Source organism: Anser cygnoides, chromosome 1 (genome assembly GCF_040182565.1).
Source record: "Anser cygnoides isolate HZ-2024a breed goose chromosome 1, Taihu_goose_T2T_genome, whole genome shotgun sequence".
In the NCBI taxonomy this organism is placed as follows: domain Eukaryota; kingdom Metazoa; phylum Chordata; class Aves; order Anseriformes; family Anatidae; genus Anser; species Anser cygnoides.
In genome coordinates, this window is record NC_089873.1 from 97,651,767 (window position 1) to 97,664,903 (window position 13,137).

The window sequence follows — 13,137 nt, forward strand, 5'->3', positions numbered from 1 at the left end:
TTAGACTGTCAGGTGGAATTTGAGAGAATCCAAACTCTTCTCTTCCACATCACACTGCCTTGCTGTGCTAACACCAGGGAAGTTGGATTGGGGATGAAATGCCTGATGATTTGATACAGGTTTCACACTAACTGTTCTAGGAAAACCAAACGATTTGCTACTCAATTGGTTACGCAGAACCAGTAAGTCCCAGTCATTCAGCCTTACGATAAGCCCCATAGAGATCAATATGCCACAACACCTGGGTGCCAATCTCACAGCACTTGCCACAGCACCCTGGAGCAAGACCTCCAGGGAGGTTTTAACCACCAATGCCTTGTAGGAAAGCAGCACAAGGATGAATAGGACTGTTTCTGTCAGTATGACTACCACCTCCTCAGGACAGGAGCTTCCTTTTTCTTCTGTTTCTCTACCCAGACAATGGGCTTGGCAGTGAGATCTCTGGTAAAGCCAAGACCTTGCAACAACTGTCCATGTCCATATTGCTGCTAACCTGATTCACAAGGGGCCACTCTTTAGGGCTTCTCTGGAGAAGGAGTTTATTGAAAAGTATATGAACATATACGAATCCTTATTTTGCCTATTTTTCCCAGGAAGCTCTTCCAGAAAACCAAGCATCTAGCATGGCTCTGAAAAAGATGGAGAGATGAGGAATGATAAATGATGAGAGAGAGAGCAGAGCATCTCATAACACAACTGGCCATAGGTGGGTAGGCTGCCTGTGGTAGCCCACACAGAACCTGCCAGCATGATGAACGATACACGGCCCTGAGCTGGGACCTTGTCCAGGCTGATGTACAACAACTGGAAATTTGATTGGGCTGCATTCAGCAAGGAAAAAAAAAATCTATACCTTTGCGGGACATGGATGATGTAGGCTATGAGTTAATATTACAGAGAATAAAATAATAGGATAGCACCCAGTCCTTACAGAAAGTCACAGAGGGGAGAATCTAGACTCTGTCCCTTTCAAAAGATGAGAGACTATAGGATATCCTTTAGTAAAATACTCCTGAGGCCGACAACTGCTAAGTCGGCTAGTTTGTACTGGAAATCACTAATACTCATTCCCACCCTAAATGAACAAACCACAGTTTCCCAATAAAACCAGTATAGAGGGCTGTTATGGCTTAACGTCACATAGTGGGATGACAAAAGCCACATGGCACGGCAGGCTTAATAAGCCCACAGCTGCATCCTGAATCGCAGGGGAAGCGATCAGACTACATGCAGGGAGGTGCTGGCCCGCTGCTGGAAGCTGCAGGTCAGCGGTCCCTGAAGAGAGCTCTGCTAGGAGAAGCTGAAGGAGAAGAGCTAATGAAGTTGTTCGTGCTCCCAGGCAATGCCTATTAAACTATCCATAACTAGTTAAACCCCACTGCCCAGGTCCTCCAGTGTAATAATCTGTCAGATAAGAAAGAAAAGGGCCTGACTGACTTTTTCTTCAGCTACTCTGTCAAAACCCAGTTAGTCAACCATCTGAAGAGGAATGGAGGAGGAGTGCAAGGACTTGTGTCGTTCCAAGGAATGTAATTTCCACTTTCATTACTATACACTGCCTAGAATTAAAGCTGATCTGTACTGTCATTTGCCATTTGAATTAAGTATTTCCCCCCTTATCTGCCTTCTCCCCAGGTGTCAATACTACAGTCAACAACCACAGCCACACTCTAGCTATCTCACAGGGGAAGGAGGGAAGGTTTTCCTATGGATTTTTCAGGGCTTGGGGCCTTACAGTTGAAAAATGCCTCATTCAATTACTTGCTGAAGGACCAGCAAAGGAAGAGATGTAGCATTTTTTAAAGTGACTTTTCTACTTCCTGGATAGGTGAGTGGGCTACGATCATTCCTGAGGCCCAGCAGCATTTAAATGAACCATCGCATGCATCCCTGCCTTCTCTGCATAAGTAGCTACACTACTTTCCCTTTGCATTTGTATCTTCCACCTCCCAGCCAACAAGAAATAAATCATTTCTGTGGTTCTAACTCAGGTAATTAGCCAACAAACACTATTGACCAAATCAATGAATGAAAGAAACAGCAGACAAATTTGCTAATGAACTCCTTCAGGAGAGAGCACAAAGAAAAAGTAATTTGGCCCTCTCGCCCCCCAGTGCTGGTTTAATTTCACAACCTGTCCATTCAAAACCTCCTACACAAGCTCAATAACACTCGTTCTTCCAATTCTGCAGTCACAAGTTTAACCGCAAAAAGATCCACAGAGAGAGAGAGATTTTAGAAACCTTTACAATGTCTAAAATAGCTCTTTGATGCATAGCAGATGTCCTCAAAACCAGCGTAAACTGAGCCAAAATGCTTCACAATCCTGGAAAGAGGAGATTCCAAGATAAGACAGATGTTTCTAACTGCAGCAGCTCTGGAATAGATTTGGGATGTGTATTAATTGTCAACCTCAAGGAAAATATTTAAAAGAAACCCTTGTGTCCCCCATTTTGGGATATGTGCCTTACTGGGCTACGTGCTGCACGAAGACCTGATGTCTGCCTGAAAGCAGTTCTTCTGCATGCGTAAAAGATAACAGATGGGTTGAGATGCAGAAAGAGAGAGAGTACAACATGCAGTGAGACGTGGAAGTGACAGACTGGGGACTGCCTGCCCTTCATCCCCAGCTCTAGCTGGTTACGAGGGGGGTGCTTGGTAGGCTTCACTGTAGAGGGGAGGTCTGAGGATGGATTGGAAGGGGGCCAGTGAGATGGCACTGATGGATGCTAGCAAGGCAATGCCTCTGAGACACATGGCACAGGAGGAAAAGTGTGAGGGGGACATGCTGGAAGACTGAAGAACAGACCCAGGAGAACCGACACTGGAATCAAAGCGGGGGTGGGCTTCCCCAGTCCTGTTGTTTACCAGAGGGGATTGCCAGAGTCGAAATATGCTCTGAGGAGCCCTAAGAAGAAAGAGAAAAAGTCTGTCTGATACAATGGAGTAGGCAGTACAACTGGGGGAAAAAAAAAAAAGCAAGAGCATGCAGCCAAATGAACCTTCATATGGCTGTGCTGAACAATGCATCTGATGTGTATCAGGCCTTAGTTTTCATCAAGATTTAATCTAGTCCTCTTGTAACTCCTTTAATTCAGACAACATTAGGCTGCACTCACAGAATAGCTAGGGAGCATCTCCTACTGAAATACAAGAAAAAGAGTGAGGTGGAGGACCAAAATACTGAAGCAGCAGCAGGATGAAAGACTCAGTAAGAAATCAACTCTAAGAGCAGAACTGCCAAAATCAGAAAATTTTGCATACACATAATTAAAGGTGACAAAGATAGGACCTATTTTCCCATACATGCCAATGTCACAACTGTGCTTAATACTGAAAATAGCAGAAAGTCAGGTAGCGACAATGATATCACTAAGTATTAGTGTTCCCCCCATCAGCTCTGCTCCTCCCACTTCTTTCTGGCGGTCTTTACCCATCTTCTTTCTTTCAATACTGCAAGAAATAGGCCAAAACCACAAACTGCGTATCTGGCTTTCCAATACATAAATGCTCAGGAGGACTTCGGTTTGGCTGAAGGGATGAGAGAGGAAATTTGAATAAACCCAGTCTGAACCACAGACCTCAAATCCGAGTGCTTCTGGATGCAGCACTTGGATTGGGCCCTGTTCCAGTATCTCGTTCTGCCCATCTCTCTTTAACCTTCTTTGTGCAACTCTTCCCTTTTCCAGCTGTTGAACTGCAGTAAGACAGCTTGACTGTCTCTAGCACATGCAGAAAGCTTGTACTCTGCACACCTCAAGCCCTCTTTAACCCTTTATATATATGGGAATATCACAGAAAGTTATTCATATAGAGCTAATGAATGCTTTCCCCATCCACTTCAGATGACAAAATACCTGATGACAAAAAGAAGTCCAGTAAAGGGCTCTCTCCTCAAAGGAGATGAGGCAGAAGAAGAGAAACCCACCTCTTGTTCTCATCCCAGTGATAATTTTTTTAGGGATGAAGGTTTCCTTGCAACCCAAGCTGCTATCCCCATGGAGTCTTACTAGCGAAAGGATGTTCTTCTTCCAAGCTTGCCACATCCTCAAACATGGGAGGTGCACTTAGATAGCAGAACAACACTGGTGAACAATTCTGCTTCCACCCTGCTCTTCACTCATTCTGCAGATCTAACACCTCCTTTATTCAACTCACAAAACACAGGAACACTGTCTGCCAAAGTGGAGAGTAATATAAAATCATCTATGCAATTACTTTCCTCTCTCTTTTAAGGCAAATCAATGGGAAGCAAACTCCGTGTTTTGTTTTGGAAGGATACTCTTCCGTGTAATGTCTAAACAGAAATCCTCTCTGTCTCTTTCTCCCTCCCTTCCTGGCAGTGTTTTTTCTCCATCCCCTTGATGTTCATTACCAGCAGTAGAGATTGAAACAGCTAGATGAAGACCAAAGCTAAACAGAATTACAAGTCCAATTCTGTAGAGCATCTACTGAAGTAATTTCAGTTGTTCCCTGGGACAACCTGGTTATCGCTTTGGAGGTCATGCTGCAGAACATGCTTGCAGTGCATTTAAGAGCCTTGCTACTTTCCTACAGCTGCCTGAATTGCTACCGAAATTTTCAGTAATGTTGTAAGAGAAAACTACTGCACAGTTCACAAATCATCAGCACAGTACAGTCGTGTTGGGTCACTTACCTGTTGGGGTGAGGTGCCTCCAGGTGATGACAGGCTCAGGACGTCCATTTGCCATGCAAACCAGGGTCACGTTGCTGCCCTCATTCACGGTGATGTCCGAGGAGATATTGGAGATCTTTGGTGGAACTGTGAAGACAAAAGAAAGTTGGACATTGTTACTTCTGGAGGATAGCTGGTCTGACTTGTTAACCTGTCTACTTATTAACCAGAGGCAGCCATGAACCCCTCTCACAGGCTGTGCTCCTCATTACTACCTGGTTTTCTGAACTGTATCAGTGCTCCAAGTACAAGGTCCTGGCTTCTCGGTAGACAAGAAAATCAATTCAAGTGCAACAACGTTTTGATGGTGCAGACATGTAAAAAAAGAATGGAGAAAGATATGGGGAGCAGTGGTCTGATTTCAGGAGCATGCACAGGGTGAAGCAGCCAGGAGGGGGAAAGGAAAAATGGAGCAGAGATGCAGGCAAGGTCGCAGCTGAGCCAGGAAACACTGAAAAATCAGGGCCTTCAGGCTGTGAGAAAGCAGCCAGCATTGACTAGGAAGAGAACCTGATACAGCACCCCCAAAACGTCCAACAGGGGTAACTTATGGGGCAGCACAGTGATGGGAAACCAGCGTAACTCACATCAAAATCAGACAGTGAGGAGACCAAAACAGCGTCTCCAGGAAAGCCTCCTGCACCAGACTTCCTCTAGCTTCTATCCTTAATTTTCTCTTCTGGGAGCTGTCTTACAGGGGTACATCTGCTTCAAGCAGCTACAGCTAGAAATGAATGGCCTTTTCAGCAACTGTGATGCTTTGTGTCTAGGGGCCTGGTGACTGCAGGCCAGGAGCATGGTGTTTCAGCCTCCAAGCTTTCCCCCTGGGCAGGGCAGGCTGTGGCTGCTTCTCCTTCCCCACACTCACGTCTTGCTTCCACGCTTCACACCCAGGAGGAGGTGAGGGAGTTTGGCTAAAAGGGAACCTTCTAGTTTTTTTTTTTTCCATTCCCCAGCATCCAAATGTGTGTGTAGTGAGGAATGAAACAACATCATTTTCTGCTTTGCTTACCACAGAGTAAACAGACAGCAACCTCCCCTTCCCACTTCTTGGCAGGAGCGGCTGATAGTCCTTTCGAGGCAAAGCTGCCTATGAGCTAGGTGGGGAAAAGGAAATGGAGCCTGAAGAGAGCAACTCACCTCTTCAAGCTGTGTGGCTGGATTCATAGGAAAACTGTTTACCCACAGATTTTTAGCCCCAGTCCATAGGCGCCAAGCTCATGGCCAGGCCTTTAGTATCTACAACCATGGGACCCCTTTGGGGTCATCAAAGCTTGTGACCAGGGTGGGTGGGTGATGAAGGGACTTGACAACTGATGGTTGGTTTCTGCTACCAGCTTTTTTATCAAGAAGAGGCAGTGGATGAAGCCTGCTCTAGCAAGACAGAAGCAGCCTCAAAATCACAGGCCCCGGTGGGGAAATTTAACCACCCTGATATTTGCTGGGTGGGTGAAAGTGGTGGGATCGAGCAGCCCAGGAGATATGGGGGTTCAACAGTTCAGTGTCAATTAATGGTGTGCCCTTGCAGCAAAGGCCAACCATATCCTGGGTTATATTAGCAAGAGCATAGCCATGTAAGCGGAGTGAAGTGATTCTCTCTCTATATTTATACGGTGCTTCAGATGCTGTCTCGTAAGCACTACACCCAGTTTTGGTCTGCCCAGTACAAGAATACCATTGACATACAGGAAGGAGTAAGTCTGCCAGAGGGCTTCCAAGATAGTCAGAGGGCAGCAAGCACATGACACACAAGGACAGCATAAGAGTGAAGGAAAGATGAGTGAAGATCTTATTGCTGTCGACAAATACCTAGTGGGAAGGTGCAGAGTAGACAGACAGTCTGTTCTCAGAGGTGCACAGTGAACAGCAAAAAGCAGCAGACAAGAGCTGCTACACGGGCAAAATTCTGACTCAAAATGAGGTAGAAGCTTTCACTTTGGTAAGGTTGAAGACAGGAAGAGGTTCCCCAGAGAGGTGGTGGAATCTCTGTCCCTAGAGATATGCAAACCTTGCTTGGATAAAACCCTGAGCAGCTTGCTCTAACTGGCACCAAGAAGGAAGGAGAAGGGAACTTGGAAGCTTGTCTACTGTGCAAGAGCTTGAGTTGACGGCTGAGCTCCTGGTGAAGCAACCAAAGCAAGGCGTGTTGGGGAAACAGTTGTTTGCACCTGGGTCCCCTTCCCAGGAGAGGAGGAATTTCAGAGCAGGGATATCTGCCTAGCAGCACAGCACTGGGTAAAGCAAAGCATAGCAGAAAATTGTCCCCTTTCGCTCAACATCCCCTGACAAACACAAGCCCTGCTACATTTTTACATCAGTGATTCACTGTAAGCCATCAGTAGTGCATCCACATACAAAGGAAGAGGTCAGAGAGGACAGAACAAAGCAAAATGAACATTATCGGAAAAGAGTGACGATGCTAAAAATTAGATCCCGTCATGCTGAGGGGTGCATGAGAGTTTCGCTGGTGGTAAAAGAAATCCATTTCCTTCCTCCTCATTTATCACAGTCCCATACCTGGGATTTTCTGCACAGCAAAAAGGGGCCCATGGAGAGCCCCCGCAGGAGGTCTGGGGGGAGCTGCCGCCCATGGGGGACCCGTGCTGGTGCAGTTTGCTCCTGGGGGATGGACCCCGTGGTACGGAGCCGTGTGGGAGCAGTTCCTGAAGAGCTGCTGCCTGTGGGCAGCCCCCGCAGGCTCAGTTCGGGAAGGACGGCATCCCGTGGGAGGGACCCCGCGTGGAGCAGGGGCAGGGAGTGACTGTGAGGGAGCGGCGAAGAGGAATTATCAGGGACTGACTGCAGCCCCCATTCCCATGCCCTACTCAGGGGGAGGAGGTAGAAGAGAGTGGATGGGGGGAAGGTGTTCCTGTTTTTTTTGTTCATTTTTTGTTTCTCACTGCTCTAGCTTGTTAGTAATAGGTAATAAATTATATTAATCTCCCTGTGCTGAGTTTGTTTTACCCGTGACGATAACTGTTGAGTGATCTCCCTGTCCTTATCTCAACCCTCGAGCCCTTTCCATCGTATATTCTCCCCCTTTCTCTTTCAGGAGGGGGAAAGAGAGAGCAGTTGGGGTGGAGCTCAGCTGCCTACAGCTTGGGATTTGCATCGGGAAAAAGAAAAGCCACGCAACAAACCAAGAAAAGGCCTGTTCTGGGCTAAGCCGAAGTAGGTCTAGCAGATGGAGGCTCTGGCACAACGGTCAATGCCCAACCAAATGGTTGAGCGGGCAAAGCCTCTACTGGGCATCAGCAGCGGAGCTGCAGTGAGGACATGTGCACCCTGCCACCTTCCAAAGCCGTCAAGTCGTTTTAGTTTGCAGCGCATCAAATAAACTCAGAAAATACAAACAGATCTGACCATGCAGACCAAATGCCCAAGAGGAGAAAGATGTGTCCAGATGGACGTATCTGGCTTTTCAATGGAGGCAGGAAAGAGCATTCAAGGCTGAAATCCTGTTAGGAGTATAATGGCTGGTTGCCTTCAGCTGCCACCTTGGTCGGAGGGCAAGGAAAGGCTGAGAGGGAGGGGAACAGGGTAGGAAATAATCTCCCTGTAAATTAAAAAAAAAAAAAAAAACAACAAAAAAACCAGTTTGGTTTAGTCTGCTTAAAAGCCAGCCAGCATTAAAAGTGACCAGATCTTAGTGGACAGTAATTTCTCTCAGATTAAAAAAAAAAAAAGCCAGACACTTAATTTTCAGGGTGTCAAGGCAGCGTTTTAAAATGCTGAAACTGTCAGCACCAGCAACAGTTAGCATTGCCTCCTCGGCACTTGTCATTACTTTGCACACACCTTTTTAGGACAGTCTTGAAATGAGAAGCTTTGACCTTATTATTTTTTGCCCATGTGTGGGTTGTGTTATGTTTTCACGGTTCCAGACTGCTGGAAGTGTGATTGCTGAGAAAGAAATCTGCTGGGCCCAGGAACTTCTGGGGTGTCACAGCTTCCTTTTGCCCAGCCATCTTGTGGGTGACCCTCATCCGGAAAAACCTTGTGTCTGGCCTCTGTGAGCCATTACCACAAGCAGAACCACCACAGCCCGAGGAGCCACAGTATGGGAAGCACTACAGTTAAATAGTACTTTGAGGCACTTCCCTATTTAGGCTAACAACTCGTCCCTCCAGAGACCAAGCTGCTGTCACACCCTTCCAGCTGCGGGGACATTGAGAAAGCACTGCCAGGCCTCTGGTACTTCTGAGGAAGAACTGTCAGACTCTTTCCTCCCTTTCAGCATAAATGTAATACGGGACAGCCATCACCCTGTGCTTAGGATCCCACTGGATGCAGCTGGGAGAAGAGATCAACGTGCAGAACACCACATACCATAGCGCAGCCCTGTGGAAGATAAGCACAGCCCAGTGTCCCTCCCGCTCCATCCCTGGAAAAGCAGGATGCCATACCCATACCAGGGACAGATTCTGAAGAGTTCAAAACAAGCTGTGGGAAGAATGGCTTGAAACTTGTATATTTATTTCTTCTACATTTCACATCTACTGGACAAGTCTGAGGCCAGCTCAGCATCTCCTCACGCATGACACTGATGGTAAATAACAAATACCAAACTAACCAGCAGCCATTCTTCTTGAGAAACTCAAATCTGGAAGGCAGAAGAGGGGGGGCAACGGCTGAGATGGCATCAAAATTCAACTCTTAGGCACAGCACAGTGACAGAACTAGGTAGGAAAGGGCTGCGCAGAACCTGCCTTGCACTGAGCCTGTTCAAGTTAATTGCTGTCAATCCTTCACTTTCATGACAACTGCAACTCACATTAATTTAAATAATAAGAAAGACTGAGACATGAAAAATAGAGCACACTCCCCCAGCGCAATCACTGTTGCTCTCAAGATGAAAGCAAGTGATTTGTTTCCACAAAACATTACTGTGTCTCAAAAACACCCACTACAACAGTTATTACAAGCCAGGGGCCGCATACAGGAGGCAGCAAGGAAACCACAAACAAGAGAAAGCACAACATCTGTTGTTGTTATCCTTACCTTTTATGACCGAAACCCTTGAGAGCTCAAAACTCCTCCTGAGATATTAGCTAGGATTGCGTGGGCCAGGTCAGCGTTATCATTTAAGGCTATGGAAGTAGGTAATGAGTGATGCTACACCTCTAATCTCCTAGGAAATGAGTCAGCCCAATGCTAAGAGATGTGAGCTCACAGCCAGGAGGCCAGCTCCCGAGTACCTTTCCAGGAGTGCAACAGGGGATGGAATAAGAAAGCATCAAGGCCACTCTTGCTGGTTCATAGCTAGACTGTCTGGCTGCTCCCTTTCAGCTAACAAGGCTCTGCTTAAGACTTTAAGTTGCAGTCTTACACTCTGGAGCAGCTGCTCCCCATTCTGAAATTACAACATTCAGGTATTTTGTCAATAAATCACGAAACGTATTAAAAAAAAAAAAAAAGTAATTCCTACTCCAGAGAGCTAAAATACAGCAAAAGCCATTTAATCTACCCGAGAAGTAGAAGCAAATAGCACCAAAAATAAGAAAGCCCAACAGCCCATTATCTCCATTTAAGCACTCTAACTGCTCGTCCCAAGAAGGGCACCTTGAATACAGGCAAGAAAGTTACCACAACCCCTGCCATACATCCCCATTAGTTAGTTACCTCCTCCGGTCTGTTTACTTCCCTCTCTATTGGCAAGTAGGACCCCCACCTGTTGGGGAAAATAAGACTCCCACCCACTGATCCGCAGGAGCCCCTAGCTTTCAGGGCAAAAAGAAAAACATCAGGACTTCTCTCCAAAGTCAAAGGAACTTTGCAGCCAGTAAAGCCCTCCACAGGTGCCTATCAATTAGCCTCCAGAGTTCTCATTTCCTTGTCCCCAGCTCCCAATTAACAGCACTTTGCAACAAACACAAAGACGCTAATAGGCCCCAAGGCAGAGGCAGGGGGGATGCTGACCACCGCATGGCCCTTGAATGCTTTAGAGCTGCCACCTTGCTCACCACAATTAGGGGTCCTTTCCTGGGGCAATTAATTGACAGCAAATTGGCCTCATTAGTCATTGTTTAGTCAAAGTGTTAGTGGGGAGAGAGGGCTTGAAGAAGGGGCTGAGCTGCTAAACGCAACTAAATGGTTTAATTTCCCTCTTCTGCGTGCAGCAGGCTAATCGCAGCTTTTTGCAGCAGTAACAAGGAACAGCTTGTTGCTGCTTAGGTCCGCACGGGGAGCGAGCGGAGGGCTGGAAAGTAAAATCCAGACGCCCTTTGGGACGTGGCATGCTAATGTTTTGGAAGCACTTCACAGATGAAATGCGACATGAGACCCGAGATGTGTTTTTTACGGTCTGATTCATGCTGGAGCCTCAAACAGAGAGAGATGGAGCTGTCACCGGGGCAGGAGGGCAGAGACTGAAGTTGTTGAACTTCCCTGAAGAGAGCGGACTCTGAAAAATCCCTCTGACTTTCTGCTCTGCTTGGTTTGCTTCACCCTGATAGTGCCCCTCTCAGTGGCCTTAAAGCTCTGGTGAGGTAGAAGGAAATGCTGAAGGCTTGTTTTTGTGTTGTGTTGGTTTTTTAAATCTCCTGGGAACAACAACAACAAAAAAAAAATAAAGCTCTCAAAGTACACTTCAGCGTTTTTACAAGGTGCAAAAATTGCTTCTTTCTATTGTCTGAAAAGGGGGTGTCTTATCGCTTCCATCCCCGGCAGCCTTTGGGGAGCAGCCCGCCCCGGCCAGAGCATGGGAACCGCCGAAGAGATCTGCGGCCACCAACCCACGCGTGCCCCGGCTCTGCCGGCCCCGGGGGTGGCAGATCTCCAGATCCCCACCCGAGCATCGCTGCCGGTGCGCGGAGGAGCTGGGCTGAAGGAAGCCCAGGGGCAGCAACCGGGACGGCGCCAATCGCGCTGGCTGGGAGCAGGAGCAAGCGGGATGCTGTAAAGCAAAGCCGGGTGGGAAGCCCCCCCCCAGCCTGCCGAGCCGAGGACCGTGTCAGACCTCGCTGCTTTCGAAAGAGAGTCGGTGCCGGCGAGCCAAACCATTTCGTCCAGAGGAAAGCTCAGCCTCATCTGATGTACATTTAAGCGCCCGGGCTATTTTTCCACATAAAATTGCGTGGCAAACACTCTCGGTGCGTTGTTTCTCCGCAGAGAGAAGCACGGGGTATAAACCTGCTGGACTGCTCTATCTGTCAGCCCTTGGAGAAGTCAGCACAGAACTGGGCTCTACTGCTTACATTCATTTTCGCCAATTTACTTTTTTTTTTTTTTTCAAACTCGTCTCCATGAAACTGTCAAGAGAGAAATTATTCCACTTCCTGACTGAGAGAGAAACAGAGAGAAGAAAATATCTTGAGTCTCGAGCCAACTTCGTTTTTCAGTGCACTGATGTGATGCTGTGGGACAGGGGTAGAAGCAGTCTCAGTCCTGCTCTGAACCCAGTGCCTCAGCTTTAAAACCAGATTCCAGCCCTTTTTTACCTAACGCAGTTCCAGCTCCAAGCCTGACCCCAGTCTCGGTCCCATGCTGACACCATTTCACCTAGGATTTCTGGTGTCTCCCCAGCAAAAGGGGTAACCAGCCCTCCTTTTCTGGTGCAGATCAGGACAGCAGGTTCCCAGCTGCATGCTTAGCACAAAGCACAAGCCAGGCATGTTCCTGATAGCCCCTTATCTCCAGATTTGGACCTCTGCAAATGAAGTATCGGTTCCTTGCTACACCATTTCTTTCCTTTTCAATTAATGTATCACATTTACACCGGGATTGCAGTGATCCGCTTATCTGTGGTTCATTCATCTCCTTAAACAACAGCTCTGTGCGTTTGCCATTGGTGCTGCTTGGGTTCTTTCAGCTTGAAAAACTGACTGCAAGTGCTTTCTGACCAGCCCTCCTCGAGAAGCCTGCTGTGAAAACACAGCCTTGTTCACAGGACATGTGTAAGCAACAACAGAAGTGCTTGCCACGCTCATCCCAAGGGATTAACCCTTGGAATGCTGCCTAATCCCAAGCACTTTAAGGGCCACAGATGTACACAGCATTTGGTCTTTGTGCTTGAAGTGTGTTTGTATTTTCTCTCAGACCCTTTGTTTTAAAACCTGGAAGCGTTTACATACAGGACTGACATAATACATGATCTTTTCTTCTGCAGATACAGTCCACCATCCTGGAAGATAAATTCTGTGAGAAAAAATCTCCTCGGTGTCCAGGTCCTCCAAATGCACCTCTGAGAGTTTCGTTAAGAAGAACTTTTTCATAGAAATATTAAGTGTGTTGGATGCACATGAGATGCAGCAAATCCTAATGTACAGCCTTTTTCAGGCTTGATTCAAAGCCAGGGAGCTCCTCCTTTGATGTTAATGGCCTTTGGACAAATTATTTTAATGCAAGAATGGGTGATGGCTTCAGGAAGTGTTGCAACCAGAACAGGGATGCTTTATTAGACAATTAAGAGAAAGAAAAAAAAAAAGCCAGATTATGGCTTT

At 47.0% G+C, this 13,137-nt stretch overlaps 1 protein-coding gene across 6 annotated transcripts in view; it reads right to left on the reverse strand.

Moving 5' to 3' along the window:
- Nucleotides 1-13,137, reverse strand: part of LSAMP (limbic system associated membrane protein) — a 965,491-nt gene that overhangs the window by 102,815 nt on the left and 849,539 nt on the right. For all 6 annotated transcript variants that reach the window (XM_013183738.3, XM_067003786.1, XM_013183718.3 and 3 more), the window contains one exon: nucleotides 4,658-4,783. In XM_013183738.3, the coding sequence (XP_013039192.1) occupies nucleotides 4,658-4,783 (126 nt within the window). The remainder of the gene's footprint in view (nucleotides 1-4,657; nucleotides 4,784-13,137) is intronic.